The sequence below is a fragment of the Bombina bombina genome, chromosome 4 (genome assembly GCF_027579735.1).
Source record: "Bombina bombina isolate aBomBom1 chromosome 4, aBomBom1.pri, whole genome shotgun sequence".
Classification (NCBI taxonomy): Eukaryota; Metazoa; Chordata; class Amphibia; order Anura; family Bombinatoridae; genus Bombina; species Bombina bombina.
Window position 1 is genome coordinate 529,104,802 of NC_069502.1, and position 13,784 is coordinate 529,118,585.

Genomic DNA, 13,784 nt, shown 5'->3' on the forward strand with positions numbered 1-13,784 from the left:
CGATAAACATTCTGGAACTAAGAGCGATATTCAATGCTCTTCAGGCTTGGCCTCAGCTTGCTGCGGTCAGGTTCATCAGATTTCAGTCGGACAACATCACGACTGTAGCTTACATCAACCATCAAGGGGGAACAAGGAGTTCCCTAGCAATGTTGGAGGTTTCAAAGATAATTCGATGGGCAGAGATTCACTCTTGAACGCCAAGCTTCCTTGTTACGGATCCAGGTCCAGGGATCCCAAGGCAGCACTGATTGATGCTCTAGCAGCGCCTTGGTCCTTCAACCTGGCTTATGTGTTTTCACCGTTTCCTCTGCTCCCTCGTCTGATTGCCAAGATCAAGCAGGAGAGAGCATCCGTATCCGCGCAGGACTTGGTATGCCGATCTGGTGGACATGTCATCCTTTCCACCATGGATTCTGCATCTGAGACAGGACCTTCTACTTCAGGGTCCTTTCAACCATCCAAATCTAATTTCTCTGCATCTGACTGCTTGGAGATTGAATGCTTGATTTTATCAAAGCGCGGTTTCTCCGAGTCGGTCATTGATACCTTAATACAGGCGCGAAAGCCTGTCACCAGGAAAATCTATCATAAGATATGGTGTAAATATCTTCATTGGTGTGAATCCAAGGGTTGCTCATGGAGTAAGGTCAGGATTCCTAGGATATTATCTTTTCTCCAAGAAGGATTGGAGAAGGGTTTGTCAGCTAGTTCCTTAAAGGGACAGATTTCTGCTCTGTCTATTCTTTTGCACAAACGTCTGGCTGAGGTTCCAGATGTTCAGGCGTTTTGTCAGGCTTTAGTTAGAATCAAGCCTGTGTTTAAACCTGTTGCTCGCCATGGAGTTAAATTTAGTTCTTAAGGTTCTTCAAGGGTTTCCGTTTGAACCTTTGCATTCCATAGATATTAAGCTCTTATCTTGGAAAGTTCTGTTTTTAGTAGCTATTTCCTCGGCTCGAAGAGTTTCGGAGTTATCTGCTTTACAATGTGATTCCCCTTATCTCATTTTCCATACAGATAAGGTAGTGTTATGTACCAAACCTGGTTTTCTACCTAAGGTGGTATCTAATAAAAATATCAATCAGGAGATTGTTGTACCGTCACTGTGTCCTAATCCTTCTTCTAAGAAGGAACGTCTTTTACACAATCTTGACGTGGTTCGTGCTTTAAAGTTTTATTTACAAGCTACTAAAGATTTTCGTCAAACATCTGCATTGTTTGTTGTCTACTCTGGACAGAGGGAGAGGCCAAAAGGCTTCGGCAACGTCTCTTTCTTTTTGGCTAAGGAGTATAATACGCATAGCTTATAAGACTGCTGGCCAGCAGCCTCCTGAAAGAATTGCAGCTCATTCTACTAGAGCGGTAGCTTCCACATGGGCTTTTAAGAATGAGGCTTCTGTTGAACAGATTTGTAAGGCGGCGACTTGGTCTTCGCTTCATACTTTTTCTAAATTCTATAAATTTGATACTTTTGCTTCTTCGGAGGCTATTTTTGGGAGAAAGGTCTTACAGGCAGTGGTGCCTTCCGTTTAAGCGCCTGCCTTGTCCCTCCCTTCATCCGTGTCCTATAGCTTTGGTATTGGTATCCCACAAGTAATGGATGATCCGTGGACTGGATACACCTTACAAGAGAAAACAAAATTTATGGTTACCTGATAAATTTATTTCTCTTGTGGTGTATCCAGTCCACGGCCCGCCCTGTCATTTTAATGCAGGTGTTTTTTATTTTTAAACTACAGTCACCACTGCACCCTATAGTTTCTCCTTTCTCTTGCTTGTCTTCGGTCGAATGACTGGGAGGTGGCAGTTAGGGGAGGAGCTATATAGACAGCTCTGCTGTGGGTGATCCTCTTGCAGCTTCCTGTTGGGAAGGAGAATATCCCACAAGTAATGGATGATCCGTGGACTGGATACACCACAAGAGAAATAAATTTATCAGGTAAGCATAAATTTTGTTTTTTTTTTCTGCCAAGCTTTAGTTACTATAACTATAACCTTCCTAACAAATATTACTGTGTATGATAATAATAATAATAATATAACTGATTTTCTTAATTATTCACGGTATTATTTAATCTTTTAAAACTAAATTTCCAGAACTATTAAAAAAAAAAATCTTAGTTGATAGAAAACTTTTACAATGGTTTGCTGACAGTGAGCAGTCCTTTTAAAAGTCGTTTTTTTTAAAAAAACATTTATTCTACTTGAAGAACATTATTGTGTTAGATACAGACCCTTTGCTGCAAGTGTTTCATTTTTATCACTATACTTGACTATATCACTTAGGAGATAAAAGCATCTTGTACAATATGTACTCATAGTTGACAGTGATGATTGCTGAATATCTACACTAGATCAAAAAAGCACATATGTCTGGCTTGTTCATTGTCTAGAATGTTATCTTAAGATCAGTATGCTGTGATGAAAAATCTTTCATATATATATATATGTATATATATATATATATATATATATATATATATATATAGTACAGTATTTTAATCAGAAAGGTAAAATTTGTTGTTTTAAATAAATATAGACCATTATCTGCATTTTAGAACACAAAAAAGACACAGGCAGAGAAGATTGTGACTTATAGGGACACTGAACCCAAATTTTTTCTTTTGTGATTCAGACAGAGCATGCAATTTTAAGCAACTTTCTAATTTACTCCTATTTTCAAAATTTCTTCGTTCCCTTGCTTTCTTTATTTGAAAAAGAACGCATCTAAGCTGTTGTTTTTTGGTTCAGGACTCTGGACATCACTTTTTTATTGGTGGATGAATTTATCCACCAATCAGCAAGAACAACCCAGGTTGTTCACCAAAAATGGGCCGCATCTAAACACATTCTTGCATTTCAAATAAAGATACCAAGTGAATTAAGAAAAAATGATAAAAGGAGTAAATTAGAAAGTTGCTTAAAGGGACAGTCAAGTAAAAAAAAACTTTCATGATTTAAATAGGGCATGTAATTTTAAACAACTTTCCAATTTACTTTTATTACCAATTTTGCTTTGTTCTCTTGGTATATATGCTAATTTCTTAGACCTTGAAGGCCACCTCTAATCTGAAAGCATTTTGATAGTTTGTCACCACTAGAGGGTGTTAGTTCATGTGTTTCATATAGATAACATTGAGCTCAGGCACGTGAAGCTCCTAAGAGCAAGCACTGATTGGTTAAAAATGCACGTCTGTCAAAAGAACTGAAATAAGAGGGCAGTTTGCAGAGCCATAGATACAAGGTTATCACAGAGGTAAAAAGTATATTATTGTAGCTGTGTTGGTTATGCAAAATTGGGGAATGGGTAATAAAGGGATTATCTACCTTTTTAAACAACAAAATTCTGGTGCTTACTGTCCCTTTAAAATGTCATGCTCTATCTGAATCATGAAAGAAAAAATTTGGGTTCAGTGTCCCTTAAATGTGACAGATAGATAATGAAATAAAAAAAATACTTTCCAATTTACACTTAGCAGCAAATGTTCCTCTTTCTCTTGGTTTTGAGAATGAGCTCATTTGCATTAGAGCATACTGAGGTAGGATTAAGAGCATGCACGTCTTGTGCACTATAAATTTCATTCAACAAAGAATACCAAAATAAAGAGATACATTTGATAATGAAAGTAAATTGGAATGTGATGTTTTTATGAATGTTTAATTTTAACTTCCAAGGGACAGTAAAGTCATAGTTAAACTTTCATGATTCATATACAGCATGCAATTTAAACAACTTTTTTAACAAATGTTTCTTGTACTACTGGGAGCTAGCAGCTGATTTGTGGCTACACATATATGTTTCTTTTCATTGGCTCACCCAGTGTGTTTAGCTAGCACTCAGTAGTGGACTGCTGCTTCTTCAACAAAGGATACAAAGAGAATGAAGCTAATCATATAATAAAAGTACATTGGAAAATTGTTTAAAATCGTACTATCTTTTTGAATCATTAAATACAAATTTGGTGTTTCATGTTGCATAAAGTAAACGAGAAAAAAATATTATTGTAGCCTTTTCTTTCTTTCTGATTTTTTACCAACTTCGCATCATGGTTAAAAATGTACCAGTATTTATTTATAGTGTTGTTAGAGTTTAATTCACATGTTTGCATAAATGTATTTTGATCCCCTAAATTGGTCCAGACTGTTTGTAAGACTATATATTTGCACTGAATATATAGGGTCCATCACTTCACTTTAACAACTTTTTGCATTTATACAAATATTGTGATAATTATTTTATATATTTTTTGTATTTTCTTTGTATTGCTAAAAATACTTAAATATATTTATTTTTCCAGTAAAAAACAAAATCAAATATCGGGCATGTGCTTGCATTAAAATGCAGAAAACCGTTCGAATGTGGCTATGCAAAAAGAAACATAAACCACGGTAAGAAAATACTATTTCTTTCACAAAATGCTCTTCTACGTCCACAGAAAATAATTTTATGTATGCAAACAAATCATATACCGGTGCCTTTTTTTACATCCAGTAAAGTCACTCTTTGATAGATGAGAGTGAGATGCATAAATATAAAGAGAAGCAGCCATTCTATAGCAGCACAGACTGAAGCAGACAACAGCACCATACCAATCAGCTGCCGGCCTGAGTTATATGTTACTTCAGCTTGCAACATAAATATAACTATCATCTCCCGTTTCCATTTTAGCAACTAGTTTTATATCTGTAGTTGACCTTCATTTTATGCTGTAAGTCAGTACCATTATATGCCACATAAATCAGTCAGGAACATGTCTAACATTTCTCTGCTTCTCTGTGTGATTACTTGAAATCATTATGTAAAAATATTTTCATTAATAATAATATTTAAGGATCTTTTTTCACAGTAAGAAAAAAAAAGTTCCTTAGAGCAAAGAAATGACAGCTGTATGTTTTTTGTTTGTTTTCTAGTATTGATGGAATGGTAAAGGTGCAGACTCTCAAACACAGACTTACTAAATTTAATGAAGTTGTTAATGCTCTGAAAGAAGGAAAACCCGAAATGAGCAAACAGGTGAAAGACTTGGAGTTTTCCATTGATGCTCTCCTTGCCAAGATAAAGGTGAGCTTATTGTGTTCTTCTGTATACACAAGCCTAAAATGTAATAATGAAAGATAAGGAATACATTTTATATAGTCTGCCTGTGTTTTATGCTTTTGCTGAAAATTGTAAATCCCGTTATCACAAATAATATGGTGATTCACATTTTTGATGAGTGGTGGTGGGAAATGCTGCTGTATTCTTGCTGTATTTACTTTGCAGAATGAGAGTTGTCTCATTATATTTGTTGGCAGTGATTTTTCTTCAAGCTGACAGGGCAGGAGACAGACACATGTACATTTTGCATAAAATGCTTTTTTATTCCTTTTGGGATATTTTTTCCTGGTCTTTTTAAAAAAAAAAAAAATTGTTTTAATTATTAAAAGGTGTGGTGAATTGTTTGCTTACGCCAATAGCAGTATGGTATTATTATATTTTTAAATGCTATATGTTTATCTATTATGTTATTGTTTGTGTTTACTATTCTACTGTTCAAATTTGTATTGAGCAGGTCAAGTTGTTGTTTCTTTTGTTTAAATATTTAAAGGAAAAGACTAATATTAGGCTGAGGTTACTTGATTTTTTTTTTTATTGATTTTTCAAATACAATAGGGGAGCAACAACAAATTAAAAGGTACAATATACATCTTGTGTAGCATAAAGACAACATATAAGAGACATGCAGAGGAGATGTTTGTGTTCCTTAAGTTATACCTTCAAATGAATGTAACTAATGACAGATCTTAAACTCCCCATTTCAAGAATACCCCTCTATGGCTCAAGACAAGCTTTCTCTTATGCCTTAACATCATCAAAACATGAGGCAATGGGTATACATAAGAAGAAAAAAACAACTAAAAGGCCTAAGTTACATAGACATCAGTGAATATAATACAGTTAGATTGCACTTAAAGGGACACTCAAGTCAAAATACATCTTTAATGCTTTAGATAGAGGGGCCGAATTATCAAGTTCCGAATGGAGCTTGATGCCCCTGCTTCCGCGCGAGCCTTCAGGCTCCCCGGAAACAGCAGTTATGAAGCAGCGGTCTTAAGACCGCTGATCCATAACTGGTCCGCTGCCTCTGAGGCTGCGGTCTGCAATCTGCCCAATCCTATACTATCGTGCTGATTGACATCCCCTGCTTGTGGCCAATTGGGTGCAAATCTGCAGGGGCGGCATTGCATAAGCAGTTCTGGTGTACTGCTTGTACAATGTAAAAATGCCGAAAGCATATGCTGTCGGCATTCAGTGATGTCTGTCGGACATGAAACGCTACAGCGTATCATGTCTGACAGACATTGATAAATTGGCCCCAGAGCATGCATTTTAAACAACTTTCTTTAACAAAATCTGCACAGTATTTTTATATTTACACTTTTTGAGTCACCAGCTCCTACTGAGCATGTGCAAGAATTCACAGAATATACATATATGCATTTGTGATTGGCTGATGGCTGTCACATGATACAGGGGGAGTGGAAATAGACAAAACTTTGAAAAAAATACTAATTTGAAGTTCAGACTAAGAGCTATTGCATTGTTTTGTTATCATATATCTACTGTATTTACTTGTCCTTTAGCATTATGGGTAATATATAAACTAGAAACTACAGTATCTCAAGATCTAACTACGATGAAACATATAGGGTGAGAGAGACCATAAACTATGACCTAGCAATAGAGTGCAAAAAACAGGGTCTCAGGTTGATTTTCCATGAAGCCCCCACATAATCTCTTAGTACTAGTGGGTGATCTTTATGCTTTAATATAATAGGGTATAAATCACAGCACTGGTCGGTAAATAATGAAGGGGGAGACATTTATGAAATAAATAACATTTGAGATAGCAATGCTCTCTTTTACAGATATATTAGAAAGTGAAATTGTAGTCACTTATAAAGTTATAGATATTAGACTACTGGACTAAGCCCCAATTGTAAATACAAACAATAAATTTGCTATCGCTAAAGTTCAGCTAATGCATGACATTAACCCCTCCAGTACCACAGTACCATTATAGAGGTGCTGAGTGCACATAGGGGTTAAGCACAAATATATACTACCTTAAGTATATAACATACAATAGAACATCAGAACAAAGATAGGTCCCTGACTGTTTATGGAATTTGATCTAAACTTGAAAAGTTACTTGAATTGTCTAAGGGCTAAGGTTGAGCAATGGTTTCAAATCCGATTAGGAATTGGCAGGTCAAAAAGTTTCAACCAGTCCCATAAATGACCAGATAAAAAGTTGAGATAAATTATACATGCCAAGAAATGTAATGTAACCGTCTGTGACCAAAGAACACTTGGGTACTGTTTGTAAATATAGGCTGTTTGTCCATCAAAATCTGCAAGAGGTTAAAGATCCGCAGCCATTTTCTGTGTATTTGAACAAGTATGCCTTATGTAGATAAGGTTGAAAAAAAGACCCGAAATCCATCGAGTTCAACCTATACAAATATACAGTAAATACTTACAACAACTCCAGTTAAGATTAAATAATCCCACTAAAAGGTGACCCATTTAATCCAACAATCATATCCCATGAATTCTGTTTCTAGACCGAAATGTATCCAAACAATTTTTAAATGTATCTATGGTTTCAGTTTAAAGCATTGCCATGCCAGTGCAGGGAAGTGGCCTCCTACATAATGATTGTCAAACAATTTTACAAATTAGCAGTCCATTGGGGTAGCTCTTTTATACTGTTATTAGTGAAAGCCGTATTTTTGTTAATCTGCAGGCTAGCTACTAGACTTTTTAGTTACAGAGCAAGTAGGTAAAAAAACATCTGCACAGACAACGTATAAAGCATAGATTGTGGTGTCTACCATACTCAGAAATAAGTAGGTATAACAACATTCAAATATATTAAAAAGTTACATTAAAAAGCAGAAGGAATGATTAGCTTCCTGTAGTGCATTTCTGCTCCTGAGCCTACCTAGGTATGCTTTTCAACAAATGCTACCAAAAGAACAAAACAAATTACATAATAGAAGTAAATTGGAAACTTGTATACAATTGTATACTCCTATCTGAATTATGAATGAACATTTTGGGGTTTCATGTCCCTTTAATATTGCAAAACACAATACAATATAACCATCAGTTATGTATATGTTTGAAAATTAATAAAAAAATAAAAATGAATTATGTTCCCTGTCCTTTTAAAACATTTTTTCTCAGTTAAGGCCCATTCTGTTTAAAAAGTTGGACAGCCCTGTGCTAAATTATATAGAGTTATATTAACTTCATGTGCAATATATTCACTTGGGCAATGTTTATTTAGACAGTAGATATTTCTTACCTAAAAATTGACTCCCGACTGTCAAATACTTATCATTTTTTGCAAAATATTTTTCCTCCATTATGCACTCAGAAATCCCTATTTATAAATCATGTTTAGGAAACAAAACCTCTGCTTTACCCATACAGTGTGAGGTTACATTGTGACTGCGACTTGTTTCTGTGTCTATTATTATACTGTAGCTTACCATTTATGCCCAAGTTGCCGTGAATTTGATCATTCTTCTTTCCACAAGAATGAAAATATTAAAGTGAAAGAAATGTCAAACTTTTGCTCATCTGTAACTGATGGGCTGTGTATTTATAGTATAAGGTCAATGCGTACTGCCTTACATATCCTGGGTATTGAGGAATTTCAGTTCTCCGCTAAAAGGAAACCTTCTGCCAAGCGGCAGAGAGTAACTCCTCACAAATTATTATAGCAGAAAGGCAGTTTGCAAGCTAAGCTCATCATTAGCATATAGTCTCTGCGACCACAGACAGTGATTAGTAGAATTCTTACTAGTAGGTATATGGACGTGATTTCACTGCATATGCTCTTGAATGCTGGTTATATATTGCTAAAATGCATCTACCGTGCCAGTTGAGGCTTTATTGAATTTAAGGCACAGGCATCCTTTACACAGCTGCAAGCCAAACTGCTGGCAGATCATTTTAACAGCTGTGCTTGTTTTCCGCTTTCAAAATGAAGTAGCGTCAACACTGACTGCATACATACAAATTGTCATAATGTAGGAATGTAATTGCTAATGAGCTTAGTCTCATTCAAACATAAAGTAGAAAAATAATTGATAGGATATTAGTGGCAATAAACGCCTCCAGCCTCACATCTTAAGATAAGTGATATATTCCTTATTTATATAAAGGTCAACAAAAAAGAGTGTTAAAGTGATTTAAATAACAATCTTAAAAATAGGGGCACTTTAATGCATTAAAGTTTACAAAGACGCTTATTTTTTAAAATACCTTTGTGTTATGGTAAACATAACGCCAATCCTCTGCCTGCATCTCCTGCTTTCATTACCATATAGATGACGAATTCGGCTTCCTTCAATCGTTGCGTTGCCCCATGAGCTGGCGCCAAAGGGGGCACACAATAATTGGAGGAACCTGGATTCATCATCGATCTGCTAAAAAAAGCAGGTGATGCAGGCGTAGGATCTGCGTTATGCTTACCATGGCGCAAAGGTAAGTATTTTTAATAGATTATTACTTGATACTTGGCTTTAAAAGTTTACAATTTCTTTAAACATTTTTTGTACTTTTCAGACTTTCTTTACTTTCTTTTTAGCTCTGGTATTTTATACACCAGGAATTTTACATCAGTTGCTTATAGACTGTTTTTAGGCCTAAAAGGAAAATTGTCTTATTCACGGCACATAGCTTTTGTAAAATAATGAGAACCAATGTAATTTTTATTTAGACTACCTCGCAGTCATATTAGATCTGGGTTATTACAAGATAGGATTTTTTTTACATAGTAGATGAGGTTGAAAGACAGACAGAAGTCCATCAAGTTCAACCTACAAACAATATTGAAAAACAAAAAAAAGCTTATTTTTAAGTTTTAATTTAAATGACCATTAAAGGGACAGTACTCCTGAATTTTTATTGTTTAAAAATATAGATAATCCATTTGTTACCCTTCCCCAGTTTTGCATAACAAACACTGTTATATTAATACACTTTTTACCTCTGTGATTACCTTGTATTTAAGCCTCTGCAGACTGCCCCCTTATGTCAGCCCTTTTGAAAGACTTGCATTTATCCAATCAGTGCTGTCTCATTAAAAACTCCATGGGAGTGAGCACAATGTTATCTATATGACATACATGAGCTAGTGCTGTCTAGCTTTGAAAAACTGTCAAAATGCACTGGGATAAGAGGCAGCCTTCAAGGGTTTAGATTTCAATAAAGTATTCCAAGGGAACAAAGCAAATTTGATGATCAAAGTAATTTGGAAAGTTCTTTAAAATTACATGCCCTATCCGAATCTTAAACATTTAATTTTTACTAGACTGTCCCTTATAATACATTATATTATAAGGGACTTTATACTTTAAATGAACTGTAAAAAAAAATCTGACATTTTCAAAATTTACTTCAATTTGCTGGCCCCTTGTATCATGTGACAGCCATTATTCAATCACAGACTGATATAGTATACACTGTAACCTTTTGCACATGCCCAGTAGTATCTGGTGCTTCAGAAAGTGTGCATATAAAAGGACTAGGCCCAACTTGATCATACAAGCCTTCTGACTCTCTGATAAGGTGTGGTGGTTGAATGCTGGTGCACAGGGCAGACAAAGACTATGTGCATATACCATTGAAAGAGTAATAACTGTTACACATTTTTTGCTAATGGTAGTTTTTAATATAAGCATTTTTGTAATATACTTGTATAAGCAAACATGCTTCTAATAAAAGCTATAGCTGTTTCAAAAGTGTACTTAAGTCTGCAACATGCACCAGCATTTTAAATTATACCATCTAGTAATTACTCAATTTGTTAATTGCTGACACAAAACAAGCCCCACTGGCACACTGAGCAGCTGCAGTATTTAAAATGCTGGTGCACTGAGAAAATCTAGCTCTGTTTCACATGCACATGCAGAGAAACATGTTAACACTAAAACAGTGATTTTTGTCAATACTTGTATATTGCAAATGTTTCTATTCAAAGATTTAATTAATCAAAGTGCATTTCAATTTTGACCACATTTGCCTTTAATATTAAAATGTACCCATGCATACTTTAATTTTGACCTTCCTATCTGTTTAGAACAAGACAAGAAATTTAAAAGACAAAGGGCTAGATTATACAAGTGGAGCGCTAATTTATTTGCCCTTTTGCAGATGCGCAATGAATAACCAGCCATTACAAGTGGCTGGTTATTGCTACTGCCAGCTCACAGTAGCAATTAGTGCTTATAAAATTAACCAGAAATTGGATTGCTGGTTAATTTTAAAACGTGCTCCAGATGCCCCCAAAATACAGTGTAATATATTTTATTAAAAAATAAAGATAGTAGCATCTTTATTTGGTAATAAAATAACTCCAAAAAGCAGTTATATAGGGTTAAAGCTGGTGGGTGTGGGGTGTTAGAAAAAAACGGCACTGAAAAGGGCCTTTGCATTGCAGTCTATGGGAACTGTGTGTTCACTGTAAATATATATGTATATGCACATATTAACACATACATATATATGTACAGTGGGTATTGAAAAGAATTAACCCCTTGAAAATAATCACATGTTGTTGCTTTGCAGCCTGAAATAAAGACATTTTTTGTTTATCCAATTGTAATGACTCACACCAACCTGTCAGGCAAAAATAAAGACAATTCAAAAACATAATTACTGAGTTGGAAAAAGGATCACCCCATTGTGTCAGTATTTTGTTGAACCACCTTTTGCTTTAATTACAGCCTTTAGTCTGTTAGGATATGTCTCTACTAACTTTGCACATCTAGACTGTGCAATATTTGACCACTCTTCTTTTGCAGAACTGCTCCAGTTCTGTTACATTTGATGGTGGACTGGAGTCTTCAAGTCATGCCACATATATTTAATGGGGGTTAAGTCTGGGCTCTGACTAGGTCATACAAAGACATTCACCCTTTGCTCCTTCAACCACTGTGTGGTCATTTTTGCTGTGTGCTTTGGGTCATTGTCATGTTGGAAGGTAAACCTTCCCATTGACAACTTCCTGTCAGAAGGCAGCAGATTTTCCTCAAGAATTTGACGGTATTTTTCCCCATCCATTATTGCTTGTATCCTGACAAGTGCTCCAGTGCCGGCTGCAGGGAAACGCCCCCATAACAGGATATTACCACATCCATGCTTTACTTTAGGTATGGTGTTATTTGAATGGTTCATAACAACTGCTTGTGCAATGATAATTGCCGACAGCGTATGCTGTTGGCATTTATCGATGTGCGGCGGACATGATAAGTTACATTGTATCATGCCCGTCCGCACTGTAATAAATCGGCTCCTTTGTCATACATTCCTGCAACTGCTTCAGAATTGCTGTGGGCCTCTTTGTAGCCTCTCTGACCAGTTTCCTCCTGGCTCTTTCACCCAGTTTAGAGCAACGTCCTAATCCAGAGAGGGTCTGTGTTGTATCAAATACCTTTCACTTCTTAATAATAGACTTCACTGTGCTTCTAGGCATTGATGAAGCCTTTGCTACTTTCTTGTATCCATCTCCTGACGTATGGCTGTCCACAACTTTATTCCGGAGATCTTTCAACGGTTCCTTGCCACCCATAGTTGATTGTTTGCTTCAGTTGCACTACCAGGGACTGAGATGCTCCAGGAAAGCTCTTTTCATGCTGAGCTAATCAATATGCCCACTGCTGATCACAGTTGAAGGTCAAATGATTTTGTGTGTGCTGTTGAGAAGGTGATTAGCTACACCTGATTGAGTTTACAAGTAATTTTAGAAGGGGGTGATCCTTTTTCCAACTCTGCCTGACTTGTTGGTGTTGTATCTTTTACTTGGATGTTATAAGTTGCACTAAGTAATTACAACTGGATAAACAAAAACTGTGTCTGTCTTTATTTCAGGCTGCAATGCAACAAAATGTGATTATTTTCAAGGGGGGGTGATTCTTTTCAATACCCACTGTATATAATAATATACATATATATTTAAAAAATGCTGCCCTTTGCTGCACTACATACCCTCTCCACTGTGCTAGGTTCTCATGCTGTATCTCACGACATGAGAACAGGCTTTCATTGGAGCCTATGGAAACACCCTCTTGTAAGTGCAATACTTCCTAGCAATGCGAATGCGATCTGGCGTTCGCATTGTGCTCAACTTTACTCAGTGCAGCGCAAATATGGCTTTCGGGAAAGCATTATTTTGCGCTCCATTTGTAATTTAGCCCAAAATGTAGTCTAAATAATACTATGCCAATAATCACCTCTATAACATTATTACATAGTTTATTCCACTAAAAGCTAAACACACTGCTAAAATATAAGCAGGACTTTAGTTTAATGTGTATAGCATTTTATTGTTTTGCTAATTTGTGTTTCAAGGATGCTGTTGCTGGCAATGCTTATTTTTGATGAAGTGTAGCTCATTGTCTCATTAGGCTTCTTGCTATAGGTTTATTCGGTGCCCTTGCTACACTGAAGTTTAAAGTTATGGGTCAATTATTTGCTAATTATTGCTTTGCTGGTAAAAAAAAGTTTCTAAGCTTTCAACCCTAAGGTGAAGTGGCAAATCTATAAAGATCAATACGGTGCTTGAAATTGACTCTATAGCACTGCAGTTAGGAATACTAGTGGGATTTGAAGAAAAAATCAAGAGGAAATCTTTGTTTCATAAGAAAACGTGTCATTGGGAACTGATAATCTTTATTGTGTAATAAATATAATCAATATTTTGGCTATTGCTTTGACATATAAATAT

General features: G+C 35.8%; 1 protein-coding gene across 8 annotated transcripts in view; it reads left to right on the forward strand.

Annotated features, from left to right (window-relative positions):
* The window catches only part of MYO6 (myosin VI), a 635,235-nt gene that overhangs the window by 502,282 nt on the left and 119,169 nt on the right, over nt 1-13,784 (forward strand). For all 8 annotated transcript variants that reach the window (XM_053710463.1, XM_053710457.1, XM_053710460.1 and 5 more), the window contains exons 24-25: nt 4,299-4,389; nt 4,912-5,062. In XM_053710463.1, the coding sequence (XP_053566438.1) occupies nt 4,299-4,389; nt 4,912-5,062 (242 nt within the window). The remainder of the gene's footprint in view (nt 1-4,298; nt 4,390-4,911; nt 5,063-13,784) is intronic.